This window comes from Hylobates moloch, unplaced genomic scaffold (genome assembly GCF_009828535.3).
Source record: "Hylobates moloch isolate HMO894 unplaced genomic scaffold, HMol_V3 SCAFFOLD_5, whole genome shotgun sequence".
NCBI lineage: Eukaryota > Metazoa > Chordata > Mammalia > Primates > Hylobatidae > Hylobates > Hylobates moloch.
Window position 1 is genome coordinate 90,404,600 of NW_026652280.1, and position 26,548 is coordinate 90,431,147.

General features: G+C 40.3%; 1 protein-coding gene across 8 annotated transcripts; it reads left to right on the top strand.

Annotated features, from left to right (window-relative positions):
- On the top strand, positions 1–26,103 carry ZNF195 (zinc finger protein 195). 8 transcript variants are annotated; one of them, XM_058439060.1, is made up of 8 exons: positions 1–163; positions 7,142–7,306; positions 7,896–8,042; positions 9,140–9,219; positions 12,212–12,338; positions 12,846–12,941; positions 22,015–22,161; positions 23,335–26,101. In XM_058439060.1, the coding sequence occupies exons 4-8, from the start codon at positions 9,205–9,207 to the stop codon at positions 24,780–24,782; spliced, it is 1,833 nt and encodes a 610-aa protein (XP_058295043.1). In that variant the 5' UTR covers positions 1–163; positions 7,142–7,306; positions 7,896–8,042; positions 9,140–9,204; the 3' UTR covers positions 24,783–26,101. The 8 variants fall into 8 exon arrangements, with proteins under 8 accessions (XP_058295043.1, XP_058295042.1, XP_058295046.1 ...); XM_058439059.1 differs by having other exon boundaries at positions 7,142–8,042; XM_058439061.1 differs by lacking the exon at positions 1–163 and adding an exon at positions 5,697–6,398 and having other exon boundaries at positions 7,142–8,042.
- Positions 26,104–26,548: the final 445 nt, after the last annotated feature.

Genomic DNA, 26,548 nt, shown 5'->3' on the forward strand with positions numbered 1-26,548 from the left:
AGAGGAGAGGACGGCTTCCGGGATCTGGCGGGGCCTTTGTCCGGACAGAGCTCTACTTCCTGTCCCCGCCGCTCTGTGTCCTCTGCTAACCGTTGGCCGTGTGACCCGCAGGCGCCGGGAGATCCAGAAGTGAAACGCCAGGCTCTCTGGAGGCCAGGAGATGGTGAGTGTAGGGGCCAGGCCTCCTGAGAGACACGGAGGGGCGGGCTGGAACCCGCGGTACCTGCCGGGGAGGAACCGGGCTGCCCGGGTGGGTTCCGGGCTCCGCGAACCCGAGGCCCCTCCAACTGCACCATGGCGGCCGGGCCCCGCGCGCCCCGGCGCATCCCTGCAGAGCGGCTTTGGCCCAAGCCCAGAGCCATCGCCCCCCGGCAGCTCTTCGCCCGCAGACCCGCGTCTCCGTGAGTCAGGAAGGGAGAATCCCGACTCCGTGGGTGGTTTGTGCATAAGAGGATGATCTGTAGCTCGTGGGGGCCCCAGTCCCTCCTTTCTCTCGAGGGAGTCCTTGCAAAAATGTGAAAGAGTTTTATTTGAGCAAAGAGCGATTCATGAATGGCAGAGGACCCAACCATGTTTTTTGGGTTTGGCGGTCCCACCAGCCGGCCTTGAAGGAAAGGCTTTTATCAGGTGCATGAGGAAGCAAACCACATTCATTAATTAGCTCGGTACAGTTACGTCATCTCCTGATTTGAGCCATCTAGGCTGAAATTTTCCGGTCCAGTAATCAGAGGTTAATTAGAGATTTGTGGTTGACGAAGCCTGAATTTTGTTTCTGCAAGATAGTCATTTGCAACAAACGCATTTGAGTTAGAATTTTTTTTAACGTAAGAACCCAGGGCACTAGAGCCACCTCAGTCGGATTGCCTGCTATTTAATTATTAGTATTATTTTTGAGATGGAGTCTCGCTCTGTCGCCCAGGCTAGAGTGCAGTGGCACGATCTCGGCTCACTGCAACCTCCGCCTCCGGGTTCAAGCGATTCTCCTGCCTCAGCCTCCGGAGTGGCTGGGATTACAACAGTGCGCCACCACACCCGGCTAATTTTTGTATTTTTAGTAGAGACAAGGTTTCACCATGTTGGTCAGGCTGGTCCCGAACTCTTGACCTCAGGTGATCCACCCGCCTCGGCCTCCCAAAGGGCTGGGATTACAGGTGTGAGCCACTCCGCTGGCCTATTTAATTATTTTAACACTCCAGAGAAAACTGGTTTTTCCCCTGCATTTTCCAAATGCATTTCAAGCAGGGTCTCAAAACCACCACCTTGTTCTTCAGGCCTAACTCTAGCCTGCAGTAAAATACTAAATTTCCTGTACCTTCCAGACTTTCCCAAATGCTAACTTCCCCTTTCTGAGTCACAACATTATTAACTATTCGTCCTTGGCTGTAATTTTAGACACAGTATTTTAATGAATCATTTTTTCACAATGCATTTGATGGCATTTTTTTCTTTTTTTTCTTTTTTTTTTTTTTTTTTTTTGAGACGGAGTCTTGCTCTATCGCCCAGGCTGGAGTGCAGTGGTGTGTTCTCCACTCACTGCAACCTCTGCTTCCCGGGTTCAAGCAATTATCCTGCCTCAGCCTCCCGAGTAGCTGGGATTACAGTCCTGCACCACCACACCCGGCTAATTTTTGTATTTTTATTAGAGACGGGGTTTCGCCATGTTGGCCAGGCTGATCTTGAACTCCTGACCTCATGTGATCCTCCTGCCTCGGCCTCTCAAAGTGCTGGGATTACAGTCATGAGCCACTGCGCCCAGCCTGGAGGGCACTTTTTGTAAGAGATTTGTTTTCTGTTTGTAATCATTCCACAAGACAGGAAAGCAGAGAATCACCCCCTGATGCTATTGTAAAAAATCTTTGTGCCTCTCCTCCTTTTTATTTTCCCTAGGCACAGACACCTTACCAGAATGTCTTTGGTTTGAGGTTCCACTTTGGAAACTTGACAGGGTGATTTGCTCTCAGCCACCCTCTGGACTTTTTGCTCAGTTTCAGTATTGTCTAGGGATAACACAGGATGCCCACCATGGCTGTGTCTGCTGGAGCATCTAGTGAATTTCAGGCCCTGGGTTATTTCTCAGGGGACAGCCTGAGGTATGAAGTGTGGCCTCTCCAGGGAGCAGCTGGATGCCCTGGGCTGAGAGAAATCTCCTGGTCTACTCTTCTCTAAAGAGGTAACCAGTTAGGACATTAAGATTGTCTTCACCCAACCCAACTTTCAATCCTTGGAAACACATGGCTGATCAGCCAGTCAGATGCCGCTGTCAGAAGGAAAAGACCAAAATCATTTCTGCCCTTTGGACTCTCTCAGATTTGTGAAGGGAGACAGGGTGTTTCAAAGGGCAAGAAAAACTCTCCCCCATGAGATGGTGCAAAAACCTGTAAAGCAAAATTCACCTGGGACACTCAGTGGGGCACAGTGCAGTGTATCATGTGGGGTGGCCAGTGAGCACTTCAGTGAACAGGATGGAGGTGAGAGAATCTCCCAAGGAATAGAATAGCCTGACTTGACACAAGTCATTAGCTGTGTCTGTGTTCCAGTTGGGCTACCACTCTCTATGTCTCCTTGAAATGATTTATTCACTTACTGCAACTTTGGATTTTTAATTGTAAATTTACATTTTATCAGTAGAGCTTGAAAGGTAAGAAAATACTTACAAAGGACATGAAATAGGTCAATTTCAGGAAAAAAGTTAAATATCTAGTCATACATACCTTTTTCTTCTCCAGAGTGATTAAGGGTAGAAAGTTACTTAGGTCTGTTCTTTTGTGGAAGATGATTTCCAACAGAATCCCATGGCTTAGCTTTGGGAATGCTACTAGGGAAAATAAAATGCTTCTTGGATGGCTGTGGAGAATGTTTACATTTTCTACAAAAAAATTATGGTAGATTACTTGGTAAATTACATAGATTCATCAGAACGTGAGCTCTTTTTGCAGGATAAATTTGTTGTCGTGAATATCTCTGTTTTATATCCTATTCTCTAGATGTCTGAGCTTAATGCCAAGTTGTAGGAGATGGAACTTAGCACTTCTAAAAGTGTTCACATATGATTGTTTACTATATGATTTGTTATGGAAATAGTTAAACAACAAGTTCATTGTCTGAAAGCAATAAATAATTTTGCTTTTTCTGTGGAGGTGAAAGTGTAAGTGCCTTACAGTTTCCTTTTCTTCTGTAAACTGAGTGATTTTGTTGGATGTTTCCAACACTGGATATTTTCTTATTTAAAACTAAGTGGATAACCCTGATTGGGAAGTTGAAGCCCAAGAACAGTCATTCCAAGCTAAGGCCAATATTGAGCCTGCAAAAGAAAGCAATCGAAGGCCTGGCTCAAGCTTGTCCAACCCACAGGCCTGGGCCACATGCTGTCCTGGGCTTTGAATGTGGTCCAACACAAATTCGTAAACTTTATTAAAACATTATGAGATTTTTTCGTGATTTGTTTTTTGGTTTTTTTTTTTTTTTTTCAGTTCATCAGCTATCGTTAGTGTATTTTATGTGTGGCTCGAGACAATTCTTCCAGTGTGGCCCAGGGAAACCAAGATTGGACAAGCACTGGCCTAGCTAGTGCTTCCCGAGGAGCCTCACCTGCGGGTGCCCCAGACTGCTCACAGAAACCATGGAAGGAGCCTTTCTACAGAGAGAAGCTACAGAGTCCGGGAGCACTGGGGACCTACAGGCAGATGCAGTTAGAGTTGGGATGGAAGGGACTTGGGGAGGACTTCCTGGGTATGGAATCATTATTATCCTGGGGCTGTTTCTAGACTTCATCAAATAAAATAAATTTAGCTTTAGGTAGGAAGTTATTGAACTCTAAAGGAGGATTGCAACAGGGAGAAGGTAGCAACTATCATACGTTTGAGGATCTCAAAAGTTAGGCAGACATGGGCTTTTTTGTGTTTTTACAGGGAGGAGGGAAGACAGGATAGAGGGTGGGAAAACCAGATTCTAGATCCCAGAATATTTTACTCTGAAATCAGTGTGTTCTTAGGAGGGGCAAGAAGAGGGGTCGTATGCTGGCTCAGACTGAGGGTAGTTCAAAATTCAGGGACTTGAGGGAAGGAGAGAGATTTTAGCAAATTTGGATAGAGAAGTATTTTGTTTTGACCACTGAAGACAGAATTGTTCAGCTGTTTGTGAGAAAAAAATGGGGATTTTCAAGAGTCTGTGTCTGGCTCTATGGTAGGTGACAAAGGGAGCATCATCCTGGTCATAATAGAAAGGGGTTTCTCTTCATTCAGCTGCTCCTGGAGAACACAAAGAGGGAGCAATTCTGCTGCTTGGGGCTTTTGACCAGAATCCCTTAAGCACTCCTCCTTCCACACCGTTTCCCTGGCTCTGTGAGGCTCTTCTGGTTAGTTCCACTATTGCTGATATGTATCTTTTGTAGTAAACCAGTAAATGTAAGTACAACGTTTTGCTGAGTTCTTTGAGTAGTTTTATCAAATTACTGAACTTGACAGGAGGCTATGGGAGTACCCAGTTTATAGGCAGTAAATATCAGAAATATAAGTATTAGAAGTATAAATGGGTACCCAGGCCTTGTGACTGGCATCTCTAGTGGAGCAGTGTTGTGGGACTGAGCCCTGAACTTGTGGGGTCTGGGCTGGCTCTAAGTGGTATCAGAATTAAAATATTAGACACTTGGCTGGGCACAGTGGCTCATACCTATAATCCTAGCACTTTGGGAGGCCGAGGCAGGTGGATCACTTGAGGCCAGGAGTTGGAGACCAGCCTGGCCAACATGGTGAAACCCCATCTCTACTAAAAATACACCACTGGGCATGGTGGCACATACCTGTAATCCTAGCTACTCACATCTGTAATCCCAGCCACCCGGGAGGCTGAGACATGAGAATTGCTTGAGCCTAGGAGGCAGAGGTTGCAGTAAGCCAAGATCGCAACACTGCACTCCAGCCTGGGTGACAGAGCAAGACTCTGTCTCAAAAAAGAAAAGAAAAGAAAAGAAAAAGTTAGACACTCAGTTGGTGTTGAAGAATTGCTTGGTGTTTAGCAAACACCACACATTTGGAGTCTGAAGAAAGACATCACAGGGGCCTGGGCTGGAGGGAGACTGGATGTCTGGGGAAGCAAGGCTATGTTCTGCACACAGGCCATCACATGGCACATTGTCCTGTGATTTCAGGTCCCTGAGGGTGAGAAGGAACTGATAACTTAGAAGGAAAAGTTCTTAGAGCAGACACCCTCCTCCCCAGCTGTCATCACATGATTCCCACCCACTTAGGAACATTGACTTGCCCGCGTCCCTTCAAAGACTAGGCATCCCCTTCAGGAATTCACTACAGCACCTTTGGTTTTAGATTTCCCCTCCCAAAACCCACACAAGTGCCTTCAGGACTCCTGGTGTATCCTCACCCCCAGAAACGGAATCTGCAGGAGCAGCTTCTGCCACCAACCCATGCCCCTGGATCACCCAGTTGTAATCTCTTCCGCCTGCAGCACACAGGGATCGGTCAGATCATAGCCCCACCTGGGCCACTGTCAGTCAGATCATAGCCCCACCTGGGCCGCTGTCAGTCAGATGATAGCCTCGTCTGGGCCGCTGTCAGTCCCATCATAGCCCCACCTGGGCTGCTGTCAGTCATATGATAGCCCTATCTGGGCCGCTGTTAGTTGGATTGTAGCCCCACCTGGGCCGCTGTCAGTCAGATCATAGCCCCACCTGGGCATAGCCCCACCTGGGCCGCTGTCAGTCAGATCATAGCCCCACCTGGGCCGCTGTCAGTCGGATCGTAGCCCCACCTGGGCCGCTGTCTGTAGCACAACCAGTTTTGCCGCCAACTTTGCACTCTGTCACCTGTGGATCCTTGAGAGCACCTTTCTCTCTTGAATTTTTTTGCCCACAAACCCCTTTTATGTGCACATGATGTGCCCAAGGCCACCCCTTCAGTGCCTGAATCCACTGCTTGCTGAAATTAAGATGTTCAGAATTTCAGGTCCATGGCCCTAGACCTGGCTTTTGCAGGAACAAATACAAATTAGAAATAAGAGGCTTAATTCTCTGACTTGAAAATAAGGAAAAAGATTGTTTTCTTCTCCCGTTTCTGAAAGAATTTACTTTAGGACACTTTAACATGTAAATGTTTTCTCTGCTGTTTTGAAATACATGTAAGTCATTTAAACAGCTAAATAAGTCTTTTGTCATTCTTTTTAATTCAGGATTGTCTTCATTTAGGACCTGAGAACCATTGCTTAGTTTTTGTTTTTAATTTGGCAAATATTTATTTTTTTCCATTTTCAGTCTTTTAAAGTAGACACAGATTTGCTTGGAATGAAGCTGATTTTAAGAGTACACAGCATAGGATTAAGCTCAGCGATACGGAAGGAGGAAGGGTAAAGGATGCCAAGTGCCTTTGACAGAAAGCCGGTCATCCAAGGTGATTGCTTCAGGTCTAGAGGCTGAAGGACGCACACTGCCAAAGCAAGGACAGCTCAGTGTGTCAGCTGGACCGTGGGGTTTGCAGCTATACCTTTCTTTCTATTTCTTACTTAGGCATAACTATCATAGTTATATGTCGTTTTTAGTAGACAACTTGCATCCATTTAAATTAAACAGTATTTTCTACAATAGTGTGAATATAAACGCACAGTATTTATTTCAGAAAAATCTCTTAAACAGTAATTTTAATACCAATGTTATTCATTCTTTTGAAATATGTGTTTTAACTGAATTAAAATTACAGAGAATTTTTAAATACCACATACATCATGACTAGTATATTAAAGTTTTCATACTGACATATTTATATTTAATATCCAAAGAAAATTCACTCCCAAATTTTTCCATTTTCTGCTCACAATCAGCCTGCGTCTCTCCTGCCTGGGTGGCCATAGAGGGCATCCGTGCAGGGTCACCAGGAACTCTCTAACCAGCGCCTGGTGTCTTTCGGACATTCAGGAGTGCACTGTGCAGACGGGGCTCAGGCTGACAAAACGGTCTATCTGTGCTTCTGTCGCAGAATAAGAGAAATGAGACACCCAGGGCTTGTTCCTCCCCTCAGAGAAGAAACCTCCTTGTTATCCACATGGGAATTACTCCAGTTTTCTGGTACTTGAGTAAACAACAAAAATGAGATCTGGAGATTCAAACTGATAAACTAATTGATTCCATCTTTTGTAGCCATTAGGAAAACAAAGAAGGCAGCCATGGTCCCTACAAGCCAGAAACTTTCCATTTCCAATAACTGGATAAATCACTGAATTCAGCATCTTGGGGTCAGCACAAAGAAGGGAGTGGTCAAAGGGACTTCGGCTTCATTTGGGCCATTTTCCTGATGTGGTTGTTGTGAGTTCTGATGTCACATTGAAGGGATATTCAGACAGAAAAGGTGGTGGTGGTATTATTTCTGTTGCTTTTGCCCGGCTAAAAATAAATATTTAGCTTCTACCATATATGTCCTAGAAAACCCTAATGGTTTTGGTTAAATTGCTTGTTATTTTATATTATAAAATAGACAGGGAAGTGGCTAACATAGATTAAAATTATACTAACCCTGGGATTTAAATTTTTGAGGGGGCAGTTTTAGGAAAAACAGAATTGTAAATACTCTCGTAGCATAGAGAGCAGAATCCTGCGAAGGCCCTCTCCCTGCCCAGACATGCCCAGACTCCCCTCCTCTGAGCCTCGTCCAGGTCTGGCCTCACCCTGGACTCTCCCCTGACAGAGTTAACTACAGAGTTAAATCAGAGTTTTGGGTTTAACTACAGAGTTAAATCAGAGTTTGGGGTTTAACTATAGAGTTAAATCAGAGTTTGACTCCTGCTGCCTCTCTGGAACTGATACACAGAATTTTCGGAAACCCCAAAGCAGATAAATGGGATCACAGAACTCTCTATTTTGGAGCCTTAATTTTTTTCTTTTTTACTAACACCAGTGCTTTTAGAGACATCGCATCCAGCAACCTGTTTCTCAGTCCTGTGGGTCTAATAGTTGGTTCACAAGCCACAAGAAAGTGAAGATAAACGCAACAATGGAAAGTGCCTCTGCACTATACTTCATCTTCTCTGTATCCCTTCCATTGGTCTGTATGGAGCTTTTATCACTACACTTTTAAAAAGTTAATGATAGGAAAATAGAAGAAGAACCACAAAGCCTGGGCCCTCCGTCTGTATCTTGAGAGTTGCAGGACACTTGGTTCCATCACCCAGGGTGTGATGAGGATTAACTCACATGACGTGAGGTGCCCAGCACAGTGCTGTCACATACTTCTGAGCACCCAGGGCCTGCTTAATCAACACTGCATTCATACATGTGTACACATTGTTTTCCAAATGCAGACAGACTCAGACATTGCTTCCTTCTCCAGCCCTGGAAAACTTTAAAGAGCCAGGAAATAATGTAATCTTTCAGAATAGAGATTGGCTGTCTCCATTTGCACCAGAAGAACTTATGTTGTGGTCAGAGGGTTGGGTGTAACAGACTGTGCTGGAGCTGCTTTCTTTAGCTGAGTGTTAATGATCACAAGTCTTGGGGGAGCAGCATCACCATTAATGGCAGAACTGTTAAAAATCCAACCCATGAACCCCTTTGAAATCTTCAGAATCTCATGACTCACAGTGGGGCCAAAATTACCAAAAGATTCATATGCACATTGAAGCTTGAGAAGCAAGGTTTAGCTAAATGGTTCTCAGCCTGGCTTCTAATTAAATCACATAGAGAACTCAAAAAAAGGCCCTCATCTTTGCCCCCACAGATTCTGCCTATTGGTTTGGGTGGAAGCACCAGTGCTGTTTAAATCACATGCCTCATGGGATTCTAAGATGTGGCCAGAATCAGTGATGGGGGTTTCAGATGCATTTGTATGATTGAGCTCAGCCTTGGTTCCAAAGGGAGGTCACAGGGCCTTCTTTGCCTAGGTTTCAGAGGCCAGCTCAGTGCAGCTTATACTCCAATTGCCGAAGCAGAATTGCTCTTGTTCAGCAGGGGAGGGAACCTGAGAGCAGGAAGAGAGAACACATTTTGATCTCCATGTAGAAGGTTACTTTTCCTGAATCTCTTTTTAAAGAACAGAAAAGCGTGGACTTTTTCTGTATTTCTAGGTCTTTCTGTTGATGGGTGTGGTGGTAGCAGGTGAAGGGGTTGTGCTGACACCTTTAAAGGCATATTCTCACGATGCAGGTGTGCTTTGTCCAGAGAATCTTTCCTAAGAGGAAATCCCAGAGAAGCAGGAGAAAGAGAAAGAAATGGCTGGTGCTCAGGTAAATGCATCTCAGGTCAGGGATTGTGTCCACTTTTGCTCTTGAAATGTCACGTGTTTAGAATTTGGAAGCCTTTACTTCTCTACTTGTGGTGTTTCTGCATAATAAGTTTGTTTCAACTACTTTTTTTTTCTTATAATAATGAAGCGTCTCTGAAAATATTTGTTTTCTATATACCAAAGCTGTCTCTCTGTCATCTTCACCTTGACTTCTTATATGCCATGAAGAATTCTCACCATGACTTTATGACCTGCGGTATTAAAAACATTCACTTCATGTCACTGAACGTGTGGATACCCAGGATTCCCCTTGAGGATGGGGTGCAGTTTTTGGATGTCAGCAAAGAAGGGAAACGTGCACTATTTAGGTTTCATCTGAATGCTCCATAAGCTGCATGCAGAACAGGACTAAGAAAATAAACATTTAAACCAGATGACATTTATTGCCCAGAATAACTCAGAGCATTCTGGAAAACAGAAAAATGAAGAGACACTTGCTTTTTAGAATGCTAAAGAAAGACTTTTAATACACTATTAGAGATTACTGCTGGGCACAGTGGCTCACGCCTGTAATCCTAACACTTTGGGAGGCCTAGGTGGGCAGATCACTTGAGACCAGGAGTTCGAGACCCACCTGGCCAACGTGGTGAAACCCTGTCTCTACTAAAAAAATAGAAAAATTAGCCAAGCGTAGTGGCCCATGTAGGTAGTTCCAGCTACTCCGGAGGCTGAGGGATGAGAATTGCCTTAACCAGGGAGGTAGAGGTAGCAGTGAGCCGAGATCGTGCCACTGCACTCCAGCCTGGGCTACAGAGTGAGACTCTGTCTCAAGACAAAAGAAAAGAGATTACAGAACCTGGGAGATATTTGTCAGAAGATGGGAGATATTTGTCAGAATTTGGGAGATATTTGTCAGAATCTGGGAGATATTTGTCAAAACCTGGGAGATATTTGTCAGAACCTGGGAGATGTTTATTTGTCAGAACCTGGGAGATGTTTATTTGTCAGAACCTGGGAGATGTTTATTTGTCAGAACCTGGGAGATTATTTGTCAGAACCTGGGAGATATTTGTCAGAACCTGGGAGATATTTATTTGTCAGAACCTGGGAGGTATTTGTCAGAACCTGGGAGATATTTGTCAAAACCTGGGAGATATTTGTCAGAACCTGGGAGATATTTGTCAGAACCTGGGTTTGGGAGACCCCCTAAAACTATTGCTACGGAATAAAAGATGAAATGCTCCTAATTATCATAAATACAAAATTGCATGCAGGATTGTGTAAAGACAATGCCAGGCTGGGCTGCTAGAATGAGCCAACAGTGTGTGCTTCCCCTTGCAGAGAGCCAATGAATGGGCATGCAGTCAGGGAGGTTTCACATCACCAAGATTCCTATCCCAGAAAAGCAGATGTTCATAGTTCTGGGAGTGGAATGCGACCCTTGTAGAGAGCCTATAAACGGACACATGAGGGGCGCCTGTTCATATGGACAAGATAGGGCTTGAAAGGCCCTTATCCTGCCACGGCTGTTCTAGGTCTCTTTAGGGTGAAGGCATACTCCCTTCTGAGAATTTCTGGTCTAACCAGTTGTCTAGTTTCACGTCCTGCTTCCATTGATTGTTTGCAGCCAGCTTCTGCTGCAATTATTACTGCTGATTAATATCTTGCTAATCATAGGTTATAGATAGACTGTGTTTCTGTTTTAAGGCTCTGTTAGAAATTGCTGATGCACACACTATATTGTAAATTCTTATCTCTGTATACTGTACTTCTACATACCGATGTTTTGTTAAAAGAATTACTTCATTCTCATGTGACCATGTCACCTCATAATCAAACAACCCTAAATCCCTCACTAACCTACCCCCACCCTCACTAAACTTAATAATTAATGCTGGTATATCCAGTGCATTGGCAGCATCGCAGGACCAGAAGGCGGTGACCCCCCTGGACCCAGCTTTCACTATCTTGTGTGTGTCTTTTATTTCTCGACCTGCCAATCTACCTGGGAAAGAGCCCCATTGCATTGTGGGCTGCTGGCCAGATCCCGCAATACCTGGGAGATATTTGTCAGAACCTGGGAGATATTTATTTGTCAGAACACGGGAGATGTTTATTTGTCTCTTGAACTTTGCATAACACTAAGGTTTCAGTATGATTCGATTCAGATTATAATTGACCTTTTGGCCAGTATCACACCAGTAATATGTCCTTCTCTGTGCATTGGCACGTGATAAAAATCTGTCCTATTACAGTTGATACTAGTTTTATTCAGTTGGTTAAAGAGCTCTCTGACAGATTTTCCAGTATAGAGTTTATTTTTTTCTCTTTAAGTACCTTGAGGAGATTTACTAATTAATGTGCATAAATAATCACATTTAATCTGAAAGGTCTTTGCTTCTTAGATTCTTTTTGCATATGCCTTGCTTTAGAAATGAAGAATCTCATCTCTCTTTATGGTTTAGAAAAACTGGGATAAACCCAGGCTCTGCCACTTACAGGATTTTTGACAAAATATTGTCCTTGGGCCCAAAGAACTGGCATCACTGGCAAGCGCGTTAGAAATTTGGAAACTCAGGCTTGACCTCCGATTTCCTGAAGCAAAATCTGCACAAGAGCTCTAGTTTATTGGACACATGAGAATTGGAGAGGCAGCTTCTAACTCACCATGACTTTTCCACCTGAGAAATATACACACCTTATTCATGTGATGTAAATGTAGCACTCAAAAATGGACATGACTTTGTTGATGCCCTTAATTTTATACTTTATCATCCAGAAAAGTATTGTATTGTACACTGCTTACATGGATCTTAGGCAATTCTCTTTCCTCAGAGAATATTCTTGTGCTAAAAATTACCTTATTGCATAATTCCAGTTGCTTGTATAAGTCAGAACCAGTTCTCTTCACTCGCTCATTTCACCTTGAATCAAGTTAAGAACTCTGCCCAAAGCCACTTGGTAACTATTGGTTATTGTTGTTTCTTCTTCAGACACTGTTGACATTCAGGGATGTGGCCATAGAATTCTCCCTGGAGGAGTGGAAATGCCTGGACCTTGCTCAGCAGAATTTGTACAGGGATGTGATGTTGGAGAACTACAGAAACTTGTTCTCCATTGGTGAGGATAACTTCAATATGTAGTTCCTCATATGCCCTAAAGAGTTCCTTTCGTTCCTTTGCAGAATGTTTTTTGGGAGTTTCTGCGTTGCATGAATGAGTTTCAGATCTCTGCTTTTAAGAAAAACATGGGGAATTGTTGATGTAGAAAAAAAAAAAAATCTTCAAAATGTGGTTCATCTTGACATAAACCTTCCTTTTTTTTCAGCTGACCTGTATCTTTCACTCTAGTGATAATTCCAGAAATTCAGTGGCATGAAATATTGTTGCCCACAACTTAAAGTCAAATTTCCACCACCAGTTTTTTATTTCAGCAGTACTGACTGGTGAAACTAAGAACCCACAGGTTTAAAATACTTACTGAATATTCTAAAGGTTATGTCAGGAAGCATAATTTTGGGATTAATTTTCTAGAATCTTCTATAATGTTCACTCTACTAAGCATAGTACAAGGTTGGTAATTGGAGAATTTCAGCAAGAGTAATGTCACTTTTTTCTAATAAAACAGGTCTCACTGTCTCTAAGCCAGGCCTGATCACCTGCTTGGAGCAAAGAAAAGAGCCTTGGAATGTGAAGAGACAGGAGGCAGTAGACGGACATCCAGGTGGGTGGGAGTGAATGAAGCAGGTAACCCAGGTGAGAGGTCCAGAGGTCGGGGAGGAAGCCAGACCTTAAAATGTGGTTTGGGAAGCTCTGCCCTAGTGGAGATGGTTTCTGAGAGCCTGGGTGTCTTTCTCTTGCTGTCTCCTAGGAGTGTCTTCTGTCTCATTCTCTTAAATTTTCTATAGACTCTGCTTCCTGTTTAGTGATCTTCCTTTATAAGGGTGACAGTAAAAATCAGAGTCCTCCTCCTGATGAGTAAGGGCCTGTGTGGTCTCATGGCATGCTCTGCCACTGCTTTTGGGAACATGCCCGTACCTGCCTATTTTTGAGGAACTCTGTTAAATGTCTTTTGATTTCCTTTGCATCATGTCTGAAGTGTGCGAGAGGCGTGGTGATGGTGTTTGGTTCAGAAATCCCAGAAGTCCTGTAAACAGATGTTGTCTGCTTTCTGCTTTATGATTTCGTATCCTACAGAGGTTTCAGATGGGAGTCTACAGAAATGTATACTCAGCAGTTTTCTCCGAACACTAGGATCTGCCCAAATATCAGATAATCTAGTGTTATTTTACTTCAAAATTTTATTTTTTTTTTTAGTATGAGCTGAGGTTGGTCATTTAAACTTTATATTCCCTAACTCCCAACTGTAATAGTTATAATATTATCATTTTATAATTTCTTCTTTTTTAGTATGAGGCTTATCAGGATTGTGTCATTCATATGTATGTATTTATGTATGTGTATGTATATATGTGTGTATATATGTGTGTGTATATATCATATATGTGTGTATATATCATATATCAACATCCTTTTGAAACGATAAGATTTCATTCTTTTTTATGCTGGATTAATATTCTGTTGTCTATTTAAATCATATTTTCTTTATCCATTCATATATACACACACACATATATAATGTGTCTATATGGGCATATGTGTAACAGATTATTTTAGAAATAAAAATTGTGTATCTATTGTGTACAATGTAATAATTTGATATGTGTATACATTGTGAAATAATTAGTGCAATCACATCGAGGAACAAATCTATCACTTCACGTAATTACCTTTTCTTGTAGTGAGAACAGTTAATGTCTACTGTTGGCAAATTTTAAGCATACAAAAGATTATTAATAGTATTCATAAAGCTACTCATTAGATTCCCCAAACTTACTCATCTTACAATTGAAAGTTTGTAACTTTTGAACAACAGCTCATTATCCCCAACTCCAGGCCCTGGCAACTGCCATTGTCCTCTGCTCCTGTGAGTTCAGCCATGACAGATTCCACATCTGAGGGGGAACGTGCAGTCTCTGTCTTTGGGGCCTGGCTGAGTTTATTTAGCATCATGTCCTTCAGGGTCATCCATGTTGTTGAATGACAGAATTTCATTCCTTTTTTATGGCTGAGTAATATTCTATCGTCTATTTATATCACATTTTCTTCATCCATTCGGCATCCACAAACGTTTAGCTTGTCTTTATATCTTGACAATTGTGAATAATGCTGCAGTGAACATGAGGGAGCAGATAATTCTTCAAGATGCTGCTTTTATTCCCTTCAGTTATTATATACACAGAAGTGGGATTGCTGTGTTGTAGGGTAGGCTTATCTTTTTTTAACTTTTAAATAATGCCCCCCTGCCCTGGTTTTCATAATGACTCTACCAGTTGAGAACTCTGAGTGTTCAGAATTGTTTTTTCTTTACATCCTTATCAACATTGTTATTAGGTTGGCACAAAAGTAAGAATATTTCTGACTATTTAGAAGGCAAAAACCACAATTACTTTTGCACAGCCCTAATATATTACTTATTTTTGATATTAGCCATCCTAGTATCCAAAAGTTTGATTGTAAATTGTCTTTGGCATCAGAAGCTTTTTAGCTTAATGCACTCCAGTTTGTTTATATTTACTTTTGTTGCTGTACTTTTGGTGTTGTATCTAAAAAATGATTGCCAAGACCAATATCAAAGAGGTTTTCTCTCAGAGTTTTTAAGGGTACATATTTTACATTTAAGGCTTGATTTCAAGTTAATTTTTGAGTATGGTGTAAGAAAAATGGGTATTTCATTATTTTTATTGCAGATATTCTGTTTCTCCAGGACCAAGCGTTGAAGAGACTATACTGTCTGTATTGTATATTCTTCGTGCACTTGTGAAAGATTAGTTAAGTGGATATGCATGAGTTTCATTCTGGGCTGTCCGTTCTGTCCCATTGGTCTCTGTGGCAGTTTTCTTCTCTGTTCACATACCATCCTGTTCTTACTACTGTAGTCTTAAAATGTCGCTTGAAATCAGAAAATATTATGCCTCTTGCCTTGTTCTTTTTCCTATAGATTGCTTTGGCTATGCCAAGTCTATTGTAATTCCATATAAATTTTAGAATTCTATTTTCATTACTGTGAAAAAGGCTACTGGAATTTGATAAGAAGTTTATTGAATCTATAGTCTTGGTCTTTAGCAGAATTTTACAACCCCCTCCCTGGATTACAAAGCTCTCTCAAAGGCATTTTTTTGAGATGAGGTCTCTCTGTCACCCAGGCTGGTTCTGAACTTCTGGCTTGAAGTGAGCCTCTCACCCCGAGGTCCTGAATAGTTGGGATTATAGGCATGAGCTGTGGTGCCTGATTCTCTTGGAAAGGCATTTTTGTACACAGAAGACTGACACATTTTTGTTGCCATGGGGGCATATATAACCCAGGGTCCACCTATGTCGCCATTTTTCTATGTCACTTTCCTGTACATTTTCACTTTCTTTTTTGTTCCATTTCAAATTTATCTCTTATTTCAAATTCTAATATGCAGAACAATATGCTAGAATTAACATGTCTGAATTAAATTATGTACTAAGCGCTATTTTTTTGTTTGTTTATTTTGAGATAGAATTTTGCTCTTGTTACCCAGGCTGGAGTGCAATGGCGTGATCTCGGCTCACTGCAACCTCCGCCTCCCAGGTTCAAGCGATTCTCCTGCCTCAGCCTCCGAGTAGCTGTGATTTACACACAGGCATGCACCACCACGCCTGGCTAATTCTTTGTATTTTTAGTAGAGACAGGGTTTGTCCACGTTGGTCAGGCTGGCCTCGAACTCCCAGCCTCGGGTGATCTGCCCGCCTCAGCCTCCCGAAGTGTCAGGATTACAGGCATGAACCACCGTGCCTGGCAAGCACTCCATATTTATTAAATTATCCTATTTCTTCAATCTGTATATAAATAGTAATATGATTTATTCCCAGATACTTATTTTATATATGTGACTTACCATATTTTACATAATTTATATTTTTCTCTTTATTTAGAAATATAAGGCTATTCCTTGCTTCTAAAAGTTGGATGGCAGCATTTTTATTTTGCATAAGAATAGCATCAGTATAGTAAACATATGATAAAAATTATCTTCAGTATCTCTTAGTCATTAAAATGTTCTCAGTAGAGTCTTTTATTAATGATTGTAGTGCATTTTCTGTGAAATTTTACTGCCGTACACTGCATGCCAGTGATTGAAAATACCTATTTTTCATGATTACACAGTCATAGTTGAATATTGTAGTTATCTAGGCAAATTCTTTTATAATGGTACATCAGTGTTTCATAGCAGATTTTATGACTAACATCTCAGTGTTTTGTAATTCCATGTTACTGTTTTTATGGTTGAATAACATTCCTTGTATGTATATACCACATCTTTTGTGTGTGTTCATCACTTGAGGCTTCTCTCATTTGACTTTTCTGAATAGTGGTACAATAAACATGGGTGTGCAAATATCTCTTCTAAGTCCTGAGTTGCTTTGTATACTTTTGATATAGATCCAGAAATGGGATTGCTGGATCATATAATTCCATTTTTAATTTTTTGAAGAACATTTATGCTTTTTTTTTTTTTTTTTTTTTTTTAAACAGAGTTTCACTCTATCACCCAGGCTGTAGTGCAGTGGTGCCATCTCAGCTCACTGCAACCTCTGCCTCCTGGGCTTGAGCCTTCTTCCCACTTCAGCCTCCCGAGGACCTGGAACTACAGGTGCACACCACCACACCTGGCTAACTTTTATGTTTTTAATAGAGACAGGGTTTTGCCATGTTGTCCAGGCTGGTCTCAGACTACTGGGCTCAAGTGATCCACCCACCTCAGTCTCCCAAAGTGCTGGAGTTCCAGGTGTGAGCCAGCACGCCCGGCCTATGCTATCTTTCATCATGGCTGTATCCTTTCTTTCCTACCAGCAGGTTACGTGGTTTTCAATGTCTTCACATCCTTGACAGATCTGAATTTTTTTTTTTTTTACAGTGGCATTCTAATAGGTGTGAGGAAATATCTTAATTGTGATTTTGTTTTGCATTTCTCTACAAATTAGTAATTTGAGCATTCATTCAAGGCTTGTTGGGCGTTTCCATATCTTTTTTGGAGAGATTTCAGTTAGTCCTTCATCTATTTTTAAATCAAGTTACTCAATTTTTGCTGTTTAGTTGTAAAAGCTCCTTATATACTCCGAATAGTAAGTCCTATCAAATGTGTGATTTTTACCCATTTCTTAGGTGGTATTTTCACTTCACTCATTGTTTTCTTTGATTTGCAGAAAGTTTGAAGTTTGATGTAGTTCAGTTTTTCTGTTCTTTTGTTGCTTATGCATTTGCTCTCCTATATTTTCTTCTAAGGGTTTTATTCTTTTTTTTTTTTTTTTTTTTTTTTTGAGATGGAGTCTCGCTCTGTCACCCAGGCTGGAGTGCAGTGGCGCGATCTCTGCTCACTGCAAGCTCCACCTCCTGGGTTCATGCCATTCTCCTGCCTCAGCCTCCTGAGTAGCTGGGACTACAGGCACCCGCCACCACAACTGGCTCATTTTTTGTATTTTTTTTAGTAGAGATGGGGTTTCACCATGTTGGCCAGGATGGTCTCGATCTCCTGACCTCGTGATCCACCTGCCTCGGCCTCCCAAAGTGCTGGGATTACAGGCAGGAGCCACCATGCCTGGCCTATTCTATTTTTATGTTTTTCATTTAAAATATTTTTGTATATGGTGCAAGGAAAAGATATCACTTCATTTTTCCATGTAGATATCTAGTTTTTAACATCATTTGTTGAAAGGACTCTTTTCTCCATTGTGTGGTCATGGATACCTTGTGGAAAATTACTTGATTTTATCCACAAGTGTTTATTTTGGGCTCTCTGCTTTGTTTCATCATTTAGTTATCTGTCTTTGTATCATTACCACATTGTTTTTATTTTCGTAGCTCTTTATATGTTTTAAAATCACAAAGTGTAATGCCTCTTTGTTCTTTTCAAAGAATTTTGACTAGTTATTGTTCTTAAACTAATTTTAGGATTAAAAAATCAAAAAGTAGCTTTGGGAATTTGATAGAGATTACATTGAATGTGTACATTAGTGTGGGCAGTATTGACATCTTTAAAAAACTAAATTATCTGACCGTTGAGCAAGAATGTGTATGTTCAAGGGTGTTTAATTTCCATACATTTTTGGCATTGCCAGTTTTACTTTTGCTTTTGATTTCTAGTTTTATTACATTTTGGTTAGAAAACATGTCATGAGACTTTTATCTTTAAGAGTTGTTACTTGTTGTAACAGAATGCACTATGTGTATTTGAGAATATTGTGTATTCTGCTTCTTTGGACTGGAGAGTTCTATACATGTCTGTTAAGTTGATTTGGTCTGTAATGTTGCCCAAGCTTTCTTATTGATCTTCTGTGTAATTTTCTATTCTGTATTGAAAATGGGGTCTTAGAGTCGATAATTATTGTATTGCTGTGTACGTCTTGCTTCACTTCTCTCCATATTTGCTTTATATATCTGGCAGCCCTGATGTTAGACATAAATATAGATGGATAAACAGTTACAGGTTCCTGGTTAATGGACGCATTTTGCCATTACATGCTATTAATCTTTATCTCCTGTGACAGTTTTGACTTACAGTGTATTGTGTCTAATATAAGGATAACCACCCCACCACCTGATTGTGGTTACTAATTGCATGGAATTTTTTTTTATTCTTACTTTCAGCCTATTTTACTATTTAAGGCTAGAGTCTTTTGTAGCTAGCATATTGTTCTCAATCAGTTCAGCTATTTTATTTCTGTTCAGTAAGTAGGTTAATTTATATTTTAAATAATTTCTGAAGGAAATGAAGTTACTATTACCATCTTGATTGTTACTGTTTTCTGTGTTTCTTGTAGATATGTTATCCCTCATTTCCTCTTTGACTGTCTTCATCGTTGGTTTTGTTGATTTTGTGTGGACATGCTCTCATTCTTTTCTCATTGTGTTTTGCAGACCTTATATAGGTATTTTCTTTGTGATCACCTTGAAAACTGGAGAGTACGTAAAACACCTGAAAGTTATAAATACAGATTTTAATCTCACAACTTCATTGAATACAAAAACTGTAACACCCTCCAGTGTGCTGTTAATGTAACAAATTATTATATATTTTGTGTCTGATAGCAAAGATTTATGCAGATATTTTTTCAGATATTATAGCAGAATTTTGAATTTTTTACACCATCATTATGATAGTAAAGTATTATATAGCTGCTTATATGCCTTTAATGGAGAGTTTTATATTTTCATATGGTTTTATAATGCTGTCTAGCATCATTGTCTTTTTTAAGACAATGAAGTCTTTTGAGTATTTTTTCTGTATTTCGTAGAGATTGGGTCTTGCTATGTTGACCAGGCTAATTCCTAACTCCTGACCTCAAGTAATCCTCCTGCCTTGGCCCACCCAAAGCTGGTATTATGGGCATGAGCCACCATGCTTACCCAACCTTTAGCATTTCTTGTAGAACTGTACTAGTGGTGGTGAACACCCTCATCTTCTTATTTATTTTGGAAAGTATTTATTTTCCCCTTGTTCTTTTGGAGTGAAATTATTCTAGATCAAGTGTTCTTGGTTAGTAACATTTTTATGATACTGAAATTTGGAAAGTTAACAACCTTTTTTTCTTCAAATAATGCCTCTACTGCTTTTCTGCTATGTATTTTTTGTAAGACTTCTTTCATGAATATATTGGTTTAGATCATGGTGTTCAATAAATCCCATATTTTAGCTATTATATTTGTCTTACAGTTTTATTTTTCTGTGTTTTATTTTTAAATCTGTGCTACATTCTGTTTTATTGGTCTATTTGTCTGCCTTTATACCAGTACCAAACTGTTTTAATTATGGTCGCATTGTAATGTGTTTTGAAATCAGTGTGATATCTCCAACATTGTTCCTCTGTTTGAAAATTGTTGGGTGCTTTACAGTCCCTTGAGATGTCTTAGGATTTTTAGGTTGTTGCTTTTATTTCTGCAAAAAGAGGATTCAAAATCTGAAAGAGATTGCATGGAGTTTGTAGATTGCATTGAACAGCGTGAATATCTTTGCAATATTAAGTATTTCAACCTTTGAACAAGAGCATGCTCAAATGTGTTGTTTAATTTCCATATATTTGTGAATTTTTTTTGTTTTTCTTTGTTATTTCCAGTTTCATTTCATTTTGGTCATATATAGTAATGCAGAAGGCTTCAATTTTTTGAAATTTGTTAAGACTTATTTATTTGTTTGACAGGTGGCCTGTCCTGGAGAATGTTTTCTGAGCTCTTGGGAAGACTGTGTCTCCTGCTGTGTTGTGTGGAGTGTTCTCTCTATGTCTGTGAGGTGGAATTGTTTTGTAGTGCTTTCAAGTCCTCTCTACAATTATTAAGTCTTGCTTTATTATTCATTACTAAAAGTAGGTTGTAGAAGTATGCCACTATTATATTGCTGTTTCTTGCTTTGATGCTATAATTATTTGTTTATAAAGAACTTTCAAAATTGAAGCAAGAAACGGCAATATAATAGGAAGTTACTTCAATACCTAAATATATATATGAATATGCACCCACGCTTGACATAGGTTCCCAGTTCGTTCTCCCTTCTGTTATTGTTTTTTGTTCTTGTTTTTTGTTCTTGTTTTTTGTGAGCTCTGACTTAAAGTATGTTTTATGAAGTATGACATTTTTTGACTTAAGATGTATTTTGCATAATATAATTGTAACCTCTTCTGCTCTCGTTTCATTAACATTTGCATGAAATGTCTATTTCCATCTTGCCACTTTCAGTCTCTTTTTGTCATTGATCTCAAGTGAATCTCTTGTACGTCAGCTATAGTTTGATCTTGGTTTGGTTTTAAATTATTTAGCATATGCCTTTTGATTGAGTAGTTTAGTTCCTAAGTAAGCAATTTACTGAAATGAAAAGATGTACTTTAGCCATTGTGTTTTTTTTACTTGATTCTTGTAGCTTTTTCTTTCTCTCTTTCTTTTTTGTGTCTTGTACTTTGTGTAATAAGCTTTGACTCTTTTTTAATTTTCTTTTGTGTGTCTTATAGATATTTTCTTTGTGGTTACCATGGAAATTATATAAAACATCTTAAAGTTACAAGATATTTCACACTGGTAAATACTTAACTTTAGTTGTATACAAAAATTCTTTCTTATTAAATCTGCCCTCAACTTTGTTGCTGATATCACTAAGTCATTTAATGTTGTATATCCATTAACAGATATTTATGATTATTTTTCTACTTTCATCTTTCAAATTTTAGATAATAATTAAAAGTGATTTCTGCACCATCATTATAGTACCACAGAATTTTATTTTTCTGTATATGTATATCTTTTCCATATATTTATTTTGATATGATTATATATTATTTTCTAGCATCGCATTATTTTCGACAGAAAGGATTCCTTTTACCATTTCTTATTTGACATGTGTAGTGGTAATATAGCCCTTGGTTGTGTTAAAAAGTCTTTATTTTTTATGATTTTGTAGGACACTGGTTGTATTATTCTTGCTTGGAAGTTTTGTGTTCAACAATTAGACTATCTCATCCGATAATTCCCTTCTTGCTTCAGGTTATACTTTTTGAGACAGGGATTTACTCTGTCACTCAGGCTGGAGTGCAGTGGTGTGATCACGGCTCACTGCAGCCTCAACTTCCCAGGCTCAGGTGATTCTCCCACCCCAGCCTTCTGTGTAGTTGGGACTACAAGTGCGCAACAGCGTACACAGCTAATTTTTTTGTATTTTTTGTAGAGATGGGATTTCACCATGCTACTCAGGCTTGTCTCGAACTCCTGCGCTCAAGCGATCTGCCCACCTCAGCCTCCCAAAGTGCTGGGATTACAGGTGTGAACCACCGTGGCCAGCCTAGCCTCAAGGTTTCTGTGGACAAATTCACTGGTAATCTCCTAAGAGCATGTACCTTGCTTTTCACTTGCTGCTTTCAGGATTGTTTTCTCCTTTGACTTTGGAAACTGTGGGTATAATGTGTCTTATGTCTCTTTTTGTTTATACTAGTTGATGTGTTGAGCTTCTTGATTTTTTTATCCTTTTTTCTTTTGAGAATTTCTCAGTAATTATTTCCTTTCATACCTCAGTTTCTCAGTCTGTTTCTCATACTTTGTCTTTTTACTGGTATCCTTATTTTCCTAATTTTACTTAGTTTTCTGTTTTCTCATTTTTACTCATTGAGCATTATTCAAGTGGTAATTTTATTTTTTTCAGTTAATTTATGCATCTCCGTCGTTTTAGGGTGATTTCTGAACTTTTTTTTTATTTCTTTGATTGCACCATGTGACCCTAATACTTTGTACATGTCATCTTTGACTGAGATTCAGGCATTAACAAAAAGCCTCCTATCACAACCTTTATAATGTGGCTTTCTCCTGGGGTTGTCTAAAACAAATTGGCCCAGATTCTAGAGGCCTCTTAAGCCTGTTCTGGGATGTGTCTTGTGTGGAATTGTGTGTGTATTTTTCAATTAAAGAGGGTTTGTCAGGTTTCTTCGTAGTGCCCTGTAATCACACAGTACACTTGTTGCCTGATGCTGCTGCTGCAGCCTTCCTACTGCTATCACGGGTATTTCCTTTCAGTCTCAGCAGACCCAACCTGTCACTCAGAGTACCACCATTTCTGTCAGCACTCTGTGTCATGGGGGGCAGAAACCAGTCTTTGCCAAAGTTTAAAAAGGCCAAAAGTAAAAACACTTGTGCCAGTACTTTCTTTCTCTTTTGAAGGAGAAGCCAGGAGTTGAGGGTATACTTTTGAAGCCATTATGCTATACTGTGGAGGAGCAGGGGCTGTAGTGGGTAAATGTAACAAACTTTTTTTCTTCTTATGTGGCTCTTAGCATTGTGCTCACCTGGGGTGCTGCAAAGTGTGAAGTGGTTTTTAGAGTTCAGATGCATTTTCTCACTAGGTATTGTTACATTTTTATGTTTATACAGAAATTAAGGCCTGTGGTATTTTTATGCCATTTTGCTAAGGTACTTGGCATTATTTTATAGATTAGATTCATAAAATATATTCATCTGTGTCTAGTAAGTCAGTTAACTTTTACTTATTTTTTTTCAGCTATGTCTTCTCATTTTACCCAAGACGTTTTGCCAGAGCAGGGCATACAAGATGCATTCCCAAAAACAATACTGAGAGGATATGGAAATTGTGGCCTTGATAATTCACATTTAAGGAAAGACTGGAGAAGTTTAGATGAGTATAAGTTGCAAAAAGATTATAATGGACTTAACCAATGTTCATCAACTACCCATAGCAAAATCTTTCAATGTAATAAATATGTTAAAATCTTTGATAACTTTTCAAATGTACATAGACATAATATAAGTAATACTGGAGAGAAACGTTTCAAATGTCAAGAATGTGGCAAATCCTTTCAAATGTTCTCATTCCTAACTGAACATCAGAAAATTCATGCTGGAAAAAAATTCCAAAAATGTGGAGAATGTGGCAAAACCTTTATCCAGTGCTCACACTTTACTGAACATGAGAACACTGACATTGGAGAGAAACCTTACAAGTGTCAAGAATGTGACAACGTCGTTAAAACTTGCTCAGTCCTTACTAAAAATAGAATTTACACCGGAGGGGAACATTACAGATGTGAAGAATTTGGCAAAGTATTTAACCAGTGCTCCCACCTTACTGAACATGAACATGGTGCTGAGGAAAAACCCTGCAAATATGAAGAGTGCAGCAGTGTCTTTATCTCTTGCTCAAGCCTTTCTAATCAACAGATGATTCTTGCTGGAGAGAAACTCTCCAAATGTGAAACATGGTACAAGGGTTTTAACCACGGCCCAAATCCTTCCAAACACCAGAGAAGTGAGATTGGAGGGAAACCTTTCAAATGTGAGGAATGTGACAGCATCTTCAAATGGTTCTCAGACCTTACTAAGCATAAGAGAATTCACACTGGTGAGAAACCATACAAATGTGACGAATGTGGGAAAGCCTATACGCAGTCCTCACACCTCAGTGAACACAGGAGGATTCACACCGGAGAGAAACCCTACCAATGTGAAGAATGTGGGAAAGTCTTCAGAACTTGCTCAAGCCTTTCTAACCATAAGAGAACTCATTCTGAAGAAAAACCCTACACGTGTGAAGAATGTGGCAACATCTTTAAGCAGTTATCAGACCTCACTAAGCATAAGAAAACCCATACTGGAGAGAAACCCTACAAATGTGACGAATGTGGAAAAAACTTTACCCAGTCCTCCAACCTTATTGTACACAAGAGAATTCATACTGGAGAGAAACCCTACAAATGTGAAGAATGTGGCAGAGTCTTTATGTGGTTCTCAGACATTACCAAGCATAAGAAAACCCATACTGGAGAGAAACCGTACAAATGTGAAGAATGTGGAAAGAACTTTACCCAGTCCTCAAACCTTATTGTACATAAAAGAATTCATACTGGAGAGAAACCCTACAAGTGTGATAAGTGTGGCAAAGCCTTCACCCAGTTCTCACACCTGACCGTACATGAAAGCATTCATACTTGAGAAAAAAATTAACAAATATAAAAATAGGCAAAGCTGTTAGTATCCGCTCACATCCTACTTTACATCAGAGTTCAGACTTAATAAAGTTACTATAAATGTAATGACTGTTGAAAGACCTTTCATGAAATACAAGTCTCCAGAGCACACAAGTGTATTTCTTCTGAAAAAAAGTTACAATTATATTTTATACTAGATGGAGGACTTGCATCAGTTGCTTAAACTTTCAGAAAATTTGTAGAGAAACTCAACAAATGTCATAAATATGAAATAACATTTGTTCAAAAATGATAGCTTAGAAAACACTAGAGTTCTTACTAAAAGATATTTTGCAAATACAGTAAATGGGAAAAAAAGCAAAATCCAATTTAAGTAAACATTGGAGGATTTGAAGGAGAAAGGAATAGAGCACGGACACATTCGGAAATGACACTGAATCCCTGTGTTGAGTCTACAGAGACATCTCGACTTAAAACAGATCATTCATATTTAAGTTTAAAAGGAGGATGAGACAGTTTTTGTAGAGTTATAATTACATTCAAAATATACTTTTTTTGCATTGAAAAAATGTTAAATTTTTGAAAAGCGAATATTGATGTCATTCAATTCTCAAATCAGTTGATGCTGTGTCTTCATTTCTAGTGTGTTGTGAAAACACATGGTCAATTGTTGCGGCATCAGAGATATGAGAAATTCCTTTCTATTAGGTGTGCATCACTGATATGCTTGTCCATGAAAGGTGAAAGATGCTGAAATGTAAGATGCGTGAGTAAAATCTTGGTAGAGAGGCTCTTTGTGGTTGTTTTATATACTTGTAAGTGAATTATGAGATAGGTATTTAGAATAATACTCTTCTGTTAGGGTCACCCTGATCAGACCGTTCCCTTCCCCTCCCACAGGCCTTACAATACAGTCCCTTGCACTCTCCGCACAGCTACCCCAGGGCAAAAGACAAACCCCCCTTCACTGACCCCTCCAGTTACAGGATGCGGTTAACATGTCTGTTCACCTCGCGTAACAAAGCTGGCAAAAAACATCTCCAGGATGCAGACAAGACACCTGCACCCCTGACTCAGCTCCCCCACCCTGACCCAGTTCTCCTGCACCCCCAACTCAGCTCCCCCACCCCGACCTGGTTCTGGCCCTATAAAAACCTGCTATAGTCTGTAAGCGGGGCTGCCTCCTCTAACTGTGGCGGAGCAGCCAAGCAGCCCAATAAAGCATGCTTGCCTGACTTTGGGTCTGCTCATCCTTTCTCTCGGCTGACCTTACATTTCTGGTGCCAAAACCCGGAAAGGTGGTAGAGTTCGGCCTCCCTTTCTCCCTTTCTCTTTCCCTCCCTCCTTCCCCTGGCTGAACTCCCCCTTCCAGAACCTGCTAGAGACCCAAGGATCTCATACATACTTTCCATTGCTGGCGAACACATCCAACACCAGGGCCACCTCAGGGGTGAGTAAAGGAGACTTTTGCCTTGTGTCTGGAACCCTTGTCTGCTCTTTCCTGCCCAAAAGACCCAGCACTGGGCCAAGGGTTTCCTCCTCCCGGCCTCCAGGAGGCCCTCATATCTCCCTATCAAGGATGCCTGAACCGGGGATTATCGCACTTCTCCGACTTGAACCATGGGACAAGGGACGCCTTCTCCCACCATTCTAGTCTCCGGCCAAGTCTCCCATCTCTACCCCTCCCTTTCTCATTCCACTATGGGAGCCTCCCAATCCCCTCCCTCAAAGACATCCCCGCTTCAGGTGTCTCCCCCGTAACCTTAACAC